The 14,812-nt window shown below is 38.0% G+C and overlaps 1 protein-coding gene across 1 annotated transcript in view; it reads right to left on the bottom strand.

Annotated features, from left to right (window-relative positions):
* MEPE (matrix extracellular phosphoglycoprotein) overlaps positions 1–5,731 on the bottom strand; it is a 14,301-nt gene extending 8,570 nt beyond the window's left edge. The window contains exons 1-2 of the mRNA XM_006885313.1: positions 5,690–5,731; positions 3,138–3,191 (exon numbers count right to left, since the gene is read on the bottom strand). Of these exons, the coding sequence (XP_006885375.1) occupies positions 3,138–3,191; positions 5,690–5,731 (96 nt within the window). The remainder of the gene's footprint in view (positions 1–3,137; positions 3,192–5,689) is intronic.
* Positions 5,732–14,812: the final 9,081 nt, after the last annotated feature.

The following is a 14,812-nucleotide window of genomic DNA, read 5'->3' on the forward strand; positions in this document are numbered from 1 at the left end:
AAAATGCATCTTTTTCTACTTAATTTTGTTTCTTTGACCAAGATATTTAAAATCAGTCAAAGCCATTTCTTACAGTTACTAATGGTAATATTACGTTTAGCCACCGGAGGGCGCCTGTTAGCTAGTACATGGAGATCGGAAATTTGTTTCTTTCTCTCCCTTTACGGCTTATAGAGTCAATTCCATCTCCATGGTAACTCAGTGGGTGTTAGAGTTGAGGAGAGCTTCATAAAAATTCTAATGACTGTGATATTTAGCAAGTAGATGGCCAGGTCTTTCTTCAGACGTGCTTCTCGATGGGTGTAAGCCTTTAGCAGCATGTTGACAAATTGTACCACCAGACTCTCTCTCTCTCTCTCTCTCTCTCTCTCTCATTTACATTATATGTACATGTGGTTTATCTAAGGATGATTGCCAACCGCTCTTCTTTCCAAGGCATGTAAGTCTTGCCACCAAATTTAAAAGGATATAGAGCACATAGAAATGATTTCAAGCAGGAGTTGGGGAGAGGATTTAGGAGAACCAAGTTCTACAATATTCATGTGTGATGCCAAACTGGCAAAGCTCACAGCACTGAACATGCAGGGTTTTAAGTTTGAAGATTTTTCAGCTTTGTAATTTTCAGCTGAAACAAAGAACAGAAGATTGTTGGTTCTTAGAACACAGTTTCCCGAAATTGCCAAGAGAAACCATGAGAAGCTTCATAAACTACAATTTGGTAACATTAGGAGCTGAGGGTACTTGTCTCAACTTTCTGGTCACGTACAGCAAACTAAGTTTATGTGAGCGGAAGTGTTCTCTAAGACGTGCCAGCCACTTTTTATTTGTTTCCTGTTCCCCTCCCCACTCCTTTTATTACTTTGCTTTCTCATGCATGTGTAGGGGGATATTGAAAGGGAAGAAAGAGGACTTGAAACACTTGCTACACAAGATCAAAGACTATGGGCTTCAATATGGATTAAGGCTCAAGATCAAGAAGAAAAAAAATCTTGACCATTGGACCAATACAAAACATCATAACAAATGGAGAAAGGACTGAACTTGCCAATGATTTCATTTTAAGTGAGTTCAAAAATCAATATTCATAGTAGCAGCAGTCATGAAATCAAAAGACAGGTGAGGGGAGGAAGGCGGAAGCAAAGGGGTGAGGATGGGGGTTTGAGTGGTGGTTAATCATAGGGTCGCACAATTAATGGGTGGGGGTGGTGAAGGAAATGGGAAAGATACGGTGTGAAAAACAGTGTATTCAAACTTTGTAAATAAACCAGTATAAAATAAATTTTAAAAAAGAATTCAAATGACACTGGGAAAATCTGCCGTCAAGGGTCTCTCCAAAGTTAAAGAGTAAAGCAAGAGTTTAAAGACTAAGCTAGACCTCATTCAAACCATCTATTTTCAACTGCTTTGTGCATATGGGAGTGGGACAATGAGGACGACAGAAGAAGAATCAATGACTCTTATTTGTAGTATTGGGGAAGGTTTTGGGGAATCCCATGAACTTCCAAAAGAAGGAAGGAAATGCAACCAGTGTGCCCCTTAGAAGCAAAGAAGGTGAAACTTTGTCTCACACACTTGAGCAATGATGTCAGGAGAGGCCAGTCATTATGCTGGGACAGGCAGAGAGTCAGAGAAAGAAAGGAAGCCTTCAATGGGATGGACGACATGGTGACCATAACAACGGGATCAAGCGTATTGGAGATCGTGAGGATGTCAAAGGATTTGTTCACAGTGCTGCTGTGAGACATAAATGCCTCGACTCCACCTATCAACAAGTCACGAGATCCCAGAATTCTTACGGTTGCACATACTGAGGACAAAGTTACAAAAGTTTTTTAGCCATAAAACCAAATATCTTGTGGGAATGGCTTGCTGGGACGGAGGACTCAGCGTCAGAATTGTAGGAGGAACATTAACATTAAACATTCGACTGATATACGTAGTAAACAAAGACTGTTTTGCATTTCACTTTGATGAGTAGCAATGGGGGTCTTAAACACTGATGAGCAGCTATCTAGAGTGTACGCTTTGTCTCTCAACTTTGGCAAAGAAAAATGGATAAAATAAAAGGTACAAGGAAAACACAGTCCAAAGGACTAATGGGTCACTTAAACCCCAGCTTCCATGGCTGTGAGAGGCCAGAAGGATTAAATGAAGCTCATCTGTGACTGCTGACCTCTCTGAAAAGGATCGATTGTGGGTGGTCTTGGATAAAACTCAATTGAAACTCATTGATCTTAAGTCAGAATCAACTAGTAGCTGAGCCTTCAGGAGGGTTTATAGATGCTGTACATCACCAGGTAGATTACCCATCTTTCTCCCTCACAGAAGCTGTGAATTCAAATCATATGCCTTTGGACTGGCAGAGTAACTCCTTACCCACAGGCCAATAGAGCTTCCTTTTGGGGGTAAAGTGTGAGGAAAATTCTATTCATTTTTAAAAGCCTGAGCTTACTTGTTTGTTATAGGCGGGTGAAACCCCTGAGAATATGACCCTTAGACATCTTTCCAGACTGGAATGAAACTCAATCCTGTCGTTCAACTTTCATCCAAATAATAGATTGGCCAATATGGCGGCCAATCACTCCTTAGATAACCATACAAGAGTTAAAGGACAGTGTTTGCCTAGGGACAAAGCCTGGATGACAGGAAGGGCTGGAAAAGACAGACAGATGGAAAGGGTAAGCAAAAGAAGGAGGTGGAAAGAGTGTCATCAGTGTAGGGACTGCAATTAATGCCACAACCAAAGTGCATTTGTAACCTTACATCTGAATCAAACACACACACACATACATACGTATGTACATACATACATACATACATACATACATGCACACAATATCCAGAAATCTTGCACATTTATCCTTCTGAAAGCTACAGAACAAACCATTGTGTCTCTTGAAGGATGAAATCAAAGTATAAAACAAATCTCCTTTCAGAACGCTCCTCTCTTTTCTATCACATGTTGTGTGCACGATTGTACCTGCTTAGCTGGATATGGGGGAAATTCTTTCGTGTAGTCCTGCGTTTTCTCTGGAAGTACCCAAGCATATTTTGGTTGTCATACATTTCTCCTATTGACTTCCCCCGCCCTCTACAGAGCTGAAATAGGTTTATTTGAGAAGAATAATTCTGTTTACCTTCTGTTCTTCCACACAGCCTTGTTTAGTTTTCCCAGTCTGTGGTTGAACTGTCTGAAAGAAAACAAGGAACAAAACTTCACCACACAGAACACTCTTTCATTTCTTCAAACAGCACACACTTCATTTATTTTTCTCAGGGTTGCATTGTTAAATGTGGAAAATCTTTGTGACCAAAAGAAGAGTGGCACATTCAACACATTAATATTTATTTCTGTATTAAAAAGGAGAACTTCAGCCCTCTCCTTTGCCTCTCTCCCAGTTAAGTCCGTTGCTGTCAAAATGAGCCATATAGATTTTATAGGACAGAGTAGAACTATGTGCCACTGAGTTGCCTGTGACTCACAGCGACCCTGTGTACAATAGCTCTGAACCCTGCTTTATTCTGAGCCACTTTCACCAACTCTAACACGTGAACCCCCGTTACCCCAGTCATTGTGTCTATCCTTCTCAACCAGGGTCTTCCTCTCCTGCACTGTCCCTCCACCCTTCTGAGAATAATGACCTTCTCCAAGGACATTTTCCTTCTGGCAACATGCCAAAATATGTGAATCGTAACTTCAAAACCCTTACCTCCAAGGAGCACCTTGATTTCATCCTCTCTAGGAAAGACCTGTTTGTTTTCTTGGTAGTCTGTGGTATGTTCAATATTCTTTCCCAGTGCAACAACTCAAAGGTATCAATTCTTCTTCTGTCATCTTTAGCCATTGTCCAGCTCTCTGATGCATAACAAGTAATTGTGATGACCATGGCCTGGATCACAAGCACTGTCTCTACACTGACATCATTGCTCTTAAGCACTTTGGAGAGGTTCTTAAAGCAAACTTTCCTAATGTAATCCATCTTTTGATTTCCTGACCACTGATGGCAAGAGTTGATTGTGGAGCTGAGAAAGCTGAAATTATTAACAACTTCAGTCTCCTCCATCCATCATGGTGATGCCATTTGGACCAGTGATGACAAATGCCCCATTGAGGTTGAAATATTTATAGAAACAGATTGGCTCATCTTTCTCTCACAGAGCACCTAAGGCAAAATTACAGAGCCACATTTGAACAAGACTGAAAGGAAGAATGGCACTGGGTTATATAGATCTTGGCAATTAGTATCTGCAGAAAAAAGGAATGCAGCTGGAGTGCTCCTTGGAGGCAATGATGATAAAACTTCATCTCACATACTTTGGGCATGTTGCTAAAAGAGGCTATTTCTTGGAGAGGGACATCATGCTCAGAAAGATGGAGAGTGGGCAAAGGAGAGGAAGATCCTTAACCAAGTGGATTGACACAGCAACTGCTGCAATGAATTGTAGTGTGTCAGGAAGTATGAGGGTGCTACAGGATAGGATTGGGTTTGGGTCTGTTGTCCTTAAGGTTGCTATGAGTTGTACTTGACTTGATGGCACCTAACAACAACAACAACAACTACCTTGACTGGGGGCTGTGGAGTGGGATGAAGAAAAGATCAAAAGTGAAAAACAAAGAAACAACCTAAAACTAAGGAACAAAACCGACCATAGATCTAGAATACTTGTCCCACATTTAACCATAGGTTTAGGTGACACAGAAGATGTCACAAAAAACATTAGAAACTAAGGTGCCAGATTGCTGTAGAAGAAACAGAGGTAATAGTCTGATTGATTTTCAAGATTTGTATTTTCCTATTTTATTTACAATCTCCTTGTTATCTCAAATCTAGCCTTGGGAACTGGTAGTAGGACTGGTTTGTTATTTGAGTGTGTTTATTGAAGCGGAATCAGTCATCATGCTTGTACAGTCATCTAAGACAGAGAAACCTCAATGGAAAAATGAAATTTAAAAGTCAACGGTAAGGACCATCTTGGCCAGTTGTCTTATCCATTTAGGGAATAAACTTCCTCAAAGAATCGTCTAGATTTTTTTCAGTCAAAAAGATTGTTACTTGCTGTAATATATTAGCAATATCTTACTCGTTCTCTGTTCCATTCCAGTATTTCTGCTGCCACTGGGCTGATGCCTACAAACTACACTTTCCAAGTGCCTTTGTGTTCTGACTTCTGTCTTAGATTGGCTAATAGAAGCAGTGGCCTGAGACTGGAGAGCAGGAGAGAAGCATATCCTTTCCATCTCTTGGTTTGGAGTAGTGTCTATAGAATTTAGATGCATCTCATCTGTGTTCCTAGTTTCTGCTCTGGTGGCCTAGTGTGTAAAGAGCATGGGGTTTGAATCCATCAGCTGCTGCATGGAAGAAAGATGGACAATCTCCTGTGTGATTTACAGCCTCTGAAAACCCATCCTGAAGATGTCACAAAACTGCCCAAGGTTTCATTGAATCGGTTCCTGTTGGGAGTCCTCTCGGCACTGAGACCTCTACTTTTCTCCTTTAGGAATTTCCTGCCCAGTTTCTTCTCATTATCTCAGCACACTTGATTTGTGTTTTCTTTGTTTTCTAAATCTTGTAACTACTTACTTCTCCTTAAATACCTCTGTTGGTATGAGCTCTGATTTCCTGATTGGACTGATAAAGATATTTTAAACATGCAAATGAAAAAAAGAAAATAAAAATAATAAAATTACCTCTCGTTGATTGGTTCCCCACAGATCTGCCCAATATTCCATTCTACCCAATAATATCCCATATGCTATGGGTAATAATATATTTATGCAGCACAGCACTCTACAGTTTGTAAATAGCTTTCATGTGCATATTCTCATTTGATTCTACAATAACCATCATGCTGTGTGCCGTTTAGGGGGAACGGACTCCTAATTGACCCTCTAGCTGGTTTTCAGAATTATCAATCACACAGGAGGACATCACCCATATTATCTCTGGTGAAGCAGCTTTCTTTGCCTGACAGTGCAATGCTTTACCCACTAGGGCACCTTTTTCCTATGAAAAAGGCAGTAGAAGAAACAAAATGGCCAACACTTGAATAGCTTCTATAGCTGTAGAAATAGGAAAAATAGCTTCACCTGATTAAAAATTAAAGTCTTAGAATTATATAAAAATCAAAGTTTCAGAACTAAAATGGTATTTTTTAAAATTACCTGCTATATGAAAAATCTTAGAACTATTTCAGAAAGCAGCACAGGATAGAACCAAAAGTAATGAAGGAAGAAGTTCAAGCTATACTGAAGGAATTAGAAAAAAAATAAATAAATCCCCAGGGATTTATGGGATACCAATTGACATGTTTCAACAAACAGATGCAGTCCTGAACATACTACCCAGGCTGTACCAAAAAATTTTAAGACTACTATGTGGCCAATTGACTGGAAGAGGTTCATATTTTTTCCCATTCCCCCCCCCAAAAATAGTGATGCAACAGACTATGGAAAATATTGAACAATTTCACTAATATTTTCTAAAAGTCAAAATCTTACTGGAGATTATTCAAAATCAGCTAGACTAGTACATTAACAGAAAACTACCAGAAGTTCAAGCTGGATTTAGAAGAGGTCGTTGCACCAGGGATATTACTGATGATGGATCCTGGCTGAAATTAGGAAATGCCAGGAGAATGTCTCTTAGTGTTTCATTGACTAAGCAAACACATTTGACTGTGTGGATCCTAACCAATTATGGCTAACATTGAGAAGAAAAAGGCTTCCAGAACACTTACTTGTGCTTATGCAAACCCCGTACCTAGATAATGAAGATTTTGTCTGAGCAGAGCTAGGGAACACTGTGTGGTTTAAGATCAAGAAAGTTGTGTGTTAAGGCTTTATCCTTTCTCCATATATATTCAAGCTGTACACTGAACAAATTGTTCAAGAAGCTAGATTTTATGAAGAACAACATGACATCAAGATAAGAGAGTATTATGCTACATTAACTAACTCAGTCCTATAAGGACAAATATTGTATAAGACCATTATTGTAGAATGTGTACAAGGATCCAAGGTGGAGAGTCAAGCAGAAGGGTGAGGATGGGGTTAAGGAGCTTAATTGTAGGGTCACACAATTTTATGGGTAGAGGGAGAAGTGGGTAAAGGAGGGAGAAAGATGTGTGTGAAAAGAAATGAATACAAACTTTGTAAGTAAATCATTATATATTAAAAAAAGATTGGAGCAAGACTCATCAACAAATTGTGTTATGCAGATGACACAACTTTATGAGCGAAAGTTAAATTGAGGAGGACTTGAAACTTTTGCTGCAGAAGATCAAAGACTATAGTCTTCAATATGGATGAAATTTTTGCATCAAGAAAAATGGGCCAATAGGCAACATCATGCTAGATAGAGAAAAGATAGAAGGTATCAATGATTTCCTCTTGTTTGGCCCACCATTAACACCTTTGGTATCATTAGTCAAGAAATCAAAAGATGTGTTGCACTGGGAAAATCTGCTGTCAAGTCAAAGACCTCTGGAGGTGTGAAAGAGCAACGCTATAAATTGAAAGACTAAGGTGCACCTAATTAAAGTTATGATATTTCCAATTGTTATATATCTGAAAATTGGATGGTGAATTAGGATAACAGAAGAAGAACTGATGCCTTTGAGTTGTGATATTGGACAAAGGTGCTGCACACCAATCAAGAACAATCAAACGTGTTTGCCAAAAGAATGAACAAATAGGTCTTAGAGAAAGTACAACCGGGGTGCACTTTAGAGACAAATATGGTAAAACTTTGTCTCACATGCTTTGGGCATAGTGTTAAGAAGAGCCAGTTCTAGGAAAAGACATCATATTGGGAAAGGTGAACAGTGAAAGAAACGAAGACCCTCAGGATGGGGGATTAACACAGTGACTGGAACAATAAGCTTGAGTATATCAGAGTTGATAAGGATGGTACAGTGAGATCTGGTGGCTTAGAGGCAAAGATGCTGCACTGCAATCCTGAAGGCACTCGGTTCAAGGCTACCAGCTGCTCCTCAGGAGAAGGATGGGAAATCTCCTCCCCTGTGATTAACTGCCTCTGAAAACCCGCTGGAGGGTCAGCTCTGAGTCTACAGTAGACAACAACAACAACAATAAAAAGGACAGTATAAGATAGGGCAAGGTTTGCATCCATTGCTCATAGGACCATTCTGAGTTGCAAGTGACTCAATGACACCTAACAACTACAGTAACAACATGCTGTTCATGTTATATGCCATTGAGTTGCCTGTGACTCATAGCTACCCTATGTTCAACAGCCCTAAATCCTGCTCTATCCTGTGCCAGTCAATAGCTCTGAAGCCTGCCCTGTCCTGAGCCAGACTCAGTGACTCCAACACACTACCCCCATTACCCCAGTTACTGTGTCAATCCATCTCATCTGGGGTCTTCCTCTCCTGAGCTATCCTTCCACCCTTCTAGGAATGATATCCTTTTCCAAGAACTGGTCCCTTCTGGCCATATGCCCAAAGAATGAAAAAAAAAAAATTAGTAATAAGGGGAAATGTTGCTGAATTTCATACTATGTACCTTCTGGGTGTATCTCATCTCTCAGTGTATTTTCCCCCCTTAGGTTGGCTCCCAGCTTTGCACAGATAAATTTAGGTCCTTGCAGAGGATTTTCAGAGGCTGTAAACTGCAAGAAAGGAGGGTGTCCATCTTTTTCACTTGGAGAACCTGTTCTTGTTATGTACTGTCAAGTTGCCTGCGACTCATAGTGACCCTATGTGCAACAGCCCTAAACCCTGCTCTGTCCTGTGCCAATTACACTGTCTCCAACACACCCACCGCGATTACCCTAGTCACTTGAATTGGAGCACCTTGTAGATTCAAAACATCTGCCTTTGTGTTGACAGTAGGCAGAAAATAGTTTTCGGTATCTTATTATACAACCTGCATTCACGCACATACTTAAAAAATAGGTATGATGCAATTATAGAATACCCAAGTATTTTAGCTTATGACTTACTGCACCTTAAACTCTTGAAGTCTTTTTCAGCCTACATTAGACAATATTAACTGAATTCCAATAATTATCTTATTTTCTTTAATTATAAGTTGTGAATTTGGATTGTAGTTCTAAAATCTATGTGACTCATTTACTAATTTAAAAAACCAACAATTATTAAATTTTTTAGGCAATTCTAAAATGGAATATATATGTTAGAAGAAAAATATTAATCTAACCATTCACAATTCCAAACTTCATCGCACTTGACTTCTCTCTCTGGTCTGAATGTGGCTCTGTAATTGAGATGGCATTGTCTCCCTCTGGAGAAGAATACTGGCACTCTCTGCTGACCAGTGGTCAATGGGTCGATGCTGACATAACCCATTTACTGGAAAATGGTCAGAGAACTCCAGCTGTTCCTTAGGAATGTGCTGCTCAAAATAAATTCATCCTCAGTGGTTGGACAGGGCTGGGTCAGCCCAACCTGCCCTACCACCATCATGCCTTAGTGGGTGTCTCTAAGACACTGAGTAAGCTAAGCTGTATGGATTTGGCCTCGCAGACGTGTATTTTAAGCAGTGCAGCCCCCACAGAGCTGTGAGAAGATGTGTGCGAGGCACAGGTTTACTTCCCTTCCTTGTGCTGTCCTCATTATCCAACTGGTTACCCACAGGGCCTATATTTATGTACTTTTGGCAATGGGATGACCAGCTGTTTCCATGATTTGTTGACTGAAAAAGTTTACTCCTGAGAAGTTAGGATACTTGGCAGACATTATCTAATTGGCACTACATCCGCATTGCAGAAAATATCCACACTCAGCATTTTCACAAGATAATTTGATCACATCCTGAGTACTCATCCGGATGAGTCAGAGAGAAGAAAAGGCACAAAAGGAAATAGTTTCATTTCAGTTAGTTTAGGGAATAATTCTCGCCTTTCGTCTTGCTGATGATACAGAAATCAACAGGATCTTGCAGTGTTGAAATGTTGCAACAATTTTTAAAAAAAAAAATCTCTGCTCTGTGTTGCCCTGCATTTTCAAAATTTAGTTGGTGAACTTTTAAACATTTCAGTCAAAGTAATTGAGTTTAGTACAATTCTTTAAGAGTCTCTTGACATGCTATAGGATGAGTCTCTGTGTATCAACCTAAATTAGCATTTGGTGACTTGAAATCCTGTGATCCACTATTGTTTTTCCTAAAACACCATCTTTAATGTTACATAAAAGGCTCTGTGTTAACATCATGTCATTCAGCACATGCTAGTTGAGACTCTTACTTGAAATAGCCCTCTATATGCTAAGAGCTGGATGTTTTGGGGTGTGTTTTTTTTTTTTTACAAAAATTGAATACATTGTGTTTCACACTTTTCTTCATTGTATGTCTCATACAGTCACTCCCATACATTGTGTTTTATAAAATTAATCCTTACTGTCCTGCCTACCATTATCCTGTCTTTTCAGGTTCCCACTGTATCTTTCCCATTCCCATTACCCCTTTTCTCAACTCACCAAATTGTGTGACCCTGTGATTTCCCTCCCATCCATCCTCACCCTTCTTCTCTCACTCCTTCCCTCCTTTGAGCTCCATACATGTTTAATAGTTGCCCTTCTATGTTTACAATAATGGTTTTATGCAGAATTATTTAGATTTTTATCAAGTCGACTTAACAGAACTTAACAGCAATCAACAGCATTTACTTTATTTCAATTGAACTAGGGGAAAATGCTTCTGACTTAAGTAAACACTACAGAAAAGAAAAAGGGGGGAAAAAGAAGGAAGTTTAGGGGATGGATAAACAAATTCAGAAGTGCTTACTGGTGCTGCACAGGCCAGACTGAAAAGGAGCACTCCTAAACAGACAAGATGCATCTTTGAGGATCTCTGTAAAAAAGACAACAATGTTTTATCTTAGAGCAATATGAATTATAAATGGAAGAAAAAAAACACAAAAGTATATACACAAAATATATAGAAACACCCTCTCCAGTAGCAATTAATTTCCTTTTATAAGAAAAAAACTATGCATAATTGATTTCTTTCCAAGTATAACTACTTTAGAGGAATCCTGGTAGCATAATAGGTTAATTGTTGGACTGCTAACCAAAAGGTTGACAATTTAAATAAATCCATCCACCAGCTGTTCCCGAGGAGGAAGTTTTCTCCTTTTAAGATTTACAGCCTCAGAAGTCCAGTGAACTTCACCAGGTATCAGAGTCACAGCTGTGGGTTGATTTTTGTGTGTACTTTGATCTAAGAACTTTCACATGTCTAGTTATTTCAATGTGAAAATAAAAATTGATCAATGTGAGTCAAACAGTAAAGTCAGTTAATGAGGTCTCATTTCCACCTTTTCTCTCTTGTCTTTAGAAAATGATTATTTGCATAATTCATAATGATATTAATGTAGCAACTTGTAGAAGAACCTTGAAATAAGTCTATTTGGGCAGCAGGCTGCTCTGTATGGGGAAGGAAATCTTGTGCATCAACACAAGTCCTCATACTAATTAGTCTACAAGTCAGTATTCATTCATGAGCTAGAAACTTAAACAAGTATATACTATTTATATTACTAGCTGACATTTATAGAATACTTAAAATGAGCTAGATACTGTTTTATTAACTTTACACTTACTCAATTATTTGAGCTTCACAGCAACCACCAGTAGGTAAGTCATTTCTTATAATGGACCCCAAAAATAATGTTTAAAATGCTAACATTTAGTTTTGCATAAAACATATATGTCTACACATTGGAAATACACTGTGAAAAGTTAGGGGTGACTTACATTATTTCATAGATGAAAAGGTCAATGTATTTTGGACTACAAATCAGATGGTTTGTGTGTATGAAAGATGTCACTAACTTCCCCACAGATCCATAGCAACCAGTAAGAGAATAAAAAGTTTGCCTCACTCTTTGAGATTACTTGAGGGGAAAACACTTTATACAGGAAAAAATACTCTAAATGTTTTTTTTTTATCTTTAAACATTACAAAATGAAAACACTTATTTTGAGAAACAAATACAAATTTCAAATATATTCTAAAATCTGAGGGATCTGACTTCTAAATTAAAATTATTTTAAGGATTCATATACCAATTTTAATTTTAATTTTGCCTTTCATGTATGTAAAGATCAAGGCAGATAAGACTTCAAAGTATGAACACAAATAATTCTCTCAGGATATATTCTGGTTTGTAAGAGCAGACATAATGTCAAAATAGAGAACTTGAGTAACTCTGGATCTTGATGATGCTGATGTCAAATTAAAGAGAGTATTGCTACCAAATTACCCATTTCAGATTACAGTTTCTATACCTTGGTAATACATTTTCTACTATTATAAAAAAAGTTGTATTTTTCTCATTTTTAAAGTTCAATATCTTTAAGCATTATTAATAAAAGAATAATTCAATTTACAGTATACAATATTTCATTTTGCATTCATTTTTTTAAAAGAAGCAATGTCCTCAGTGGATATAAAATATAAACAGCTTTATAAAAAGCTATTTGCTATCATAAATACCAGTGTAGCCAAGTTACCTGGTGTCTTCTATCTTCAGAATATCTGAATTCTCCTGTAAAATTAAGTTTCTGGGCATTTTGCTGAAATTTAAAGTTTGTTAGAATTTCCAAGGGCCAATCAGCACCAGCTCCCTTGGCATCAGCAATTTGTTACCAGTGCCCACAGATAACCATAGGGGGCAAAGTAATTTTAATCTAAAAATGTTTTTGTGGTGGAAAGCTGCTATCAAATGTTCCAGCAAGTGGAATAAACAAACGAACAAAAAAAAATATATATATATAAATACCTCCGTTTCGATGTCATGTTGTCAGATAAGTAGAAAAGATTTCAGAACTATTAATTAGACCTCATTGGTAATTGACAAGTTTATTGTTAAAATGTTTTCTATTTTAACAATCCTCTTATGTGGTAGAAGGTATCGAAATAAAATTCAGCAACAGTTCACAAAATTGTTTCGAGTGCCTATTATGTGACAGGGAGATCCAGTGGCCTACCGGTAAGGAGCTGCACTGACAAGTCAAAGGCACTCAGTTCTAATCTACCAGCAGCTTCATGGGAGAAAGGCGGGAAATTTCTTCTCTTGCAGTGTACAGCCTCTGATTAACCCACTGGAGGGTCAGCTATAGATTAGCAGCACATAACAACAGCAACAACAACCATGTGACAGACATTGGAAAAATAGCAAAGATAGAAAAAGTAGCCAGCTTTCATGAAGTTTATGGTAGAAATGTTGTTACGTGTTATCAAATTGTCTATGACTCATAGTGATTCTATTTGCAAGAGATCTGAACCTTGCCCTATGCTGCATTATTCTCTGATCTTGGATATGCCCATTATTATAGTCACTGTATCAGTCCATCTTGTTGAGGGTCTTATTCTCTTTCCCTGGCTCTCCAACTATCCCAGCATGATGTCTTTTTCAAAGGAATGATATCGCCTGACAACATGTCCAAAGTATCTGAGGTGATGTTTCATCCTTGCCTTCCAAAAGCACCCAAACTTCATTTCCTCCAACACAGATTTGTTTCTTCTTTTGGCAGTCCATAGGATATTCAGCACTCTTTGCCAACACCACAGCTCAAAGGCACAGATTCTTTTTCTGTCATTTTATTCATCATCCAACTTTCACGTGCACACAAAACAATTAAAAACACCACATCTTGGATCAAGCACACTGCTTTTGTCTTTAAACAGACATTGCTGCCCTTGGAACTTTGGAGAGATTTCTGCAATGTCTTTTGATTTTGTGACTGCTGCCACAATGGATGTTGATTGTGGATCCAAGTAAATTGAAGTCTTTGGCTATTTCAACGTTCTCTCTAGTTATCATGATTTTGCTTATTGGTGCAGTGGTGAGGATTTTGTTTTCTTGATGTTGATATGTAATTCATATTGAAGGTCTTTAACTTTCTACAACAAATGTTTCAAGTTTTGTTTAGTTTTTGCAAACAAGGTTGTGTCATCTGCATAATACAGGTTGTTGGCTAGTCTTCCTCCAATCCTAAGGCCACATTGTTCTTCATATAGCCAGCTTTTTAAATAATTTACTCAGCATGAATATTAAATTCTCGGTTTCTCCTCATTCTATATATAGTTGTGATCCTATATTGTTCTTAGGGGTTTCAAAGGCCTGATACTTATTTTTAACACAGATATGGAGAAAGGATACAGCCCCAATGTACACCATTCCTGTTGCTAAACCACAGAGTGCTCCCTTGCTCTGTTTGGACAATTTCTTTATTTGTTAGAAGGTTTTGCATGAACACAATTAAACGTTCTGGAATTCTCATTCTTCTCAATGTTAATCGTAATTTATTATGATCTACACAGTCAAATGCCTTTGTATAGTTAATACAACACAAGTAAACACTCTTTTGGTATTCTATAGTTTTAGTCAAGACTTATATGATATCAGCAATGATATCGTTCATACCACAGCCTCTTCTAAATCTAGCTTGAATTTCTGACAGTTCTTTGTGGATGTGGTCTTCAAGCCATTTTTGAACAATCTTCTTTGAGATTTTACTTGTATGTGACATTAATTATATTGTTTGATGATTTCTACACTCTGTTACATCATCTTCTTTTAGGAATGAGCACAGATATGGATCTCTTTCAGTCAGTTGGTTAAATAGCTGTCTTCTAAATTTATGGGCCTTCTGGACTTGTGAACTTGTCTAAGGCTGCATTTGTTGAATTACACCAATTTTCTAAGAAGAATTATTACTAACTAGTAGACTTTAAAAAAGGTAACTAAATAAAAAAAATAAGATGATGATGGATTCTAAGAAGAAAAAGTACTACAGGGAAAATGACAACAGTATTGAAGGT

This window comes from Elephantulus edwardii, unplaced genomic scaffold, assembly GCF_000299155.1.
Source record: "Elephantulus edwardii isolate Elephantulus edwardi_28Jun2011 unplaced genomic scaffold, EleEdw1.0 scaffold00042, whole genome shotgun sequence".
Classification (NCBI taxonomy): Eukaryota; Metazoa; Chordata; class Mammalia; order Macroscelidea; family Macroscelididae; genus Elephantulus; species Elephantulus edwardii.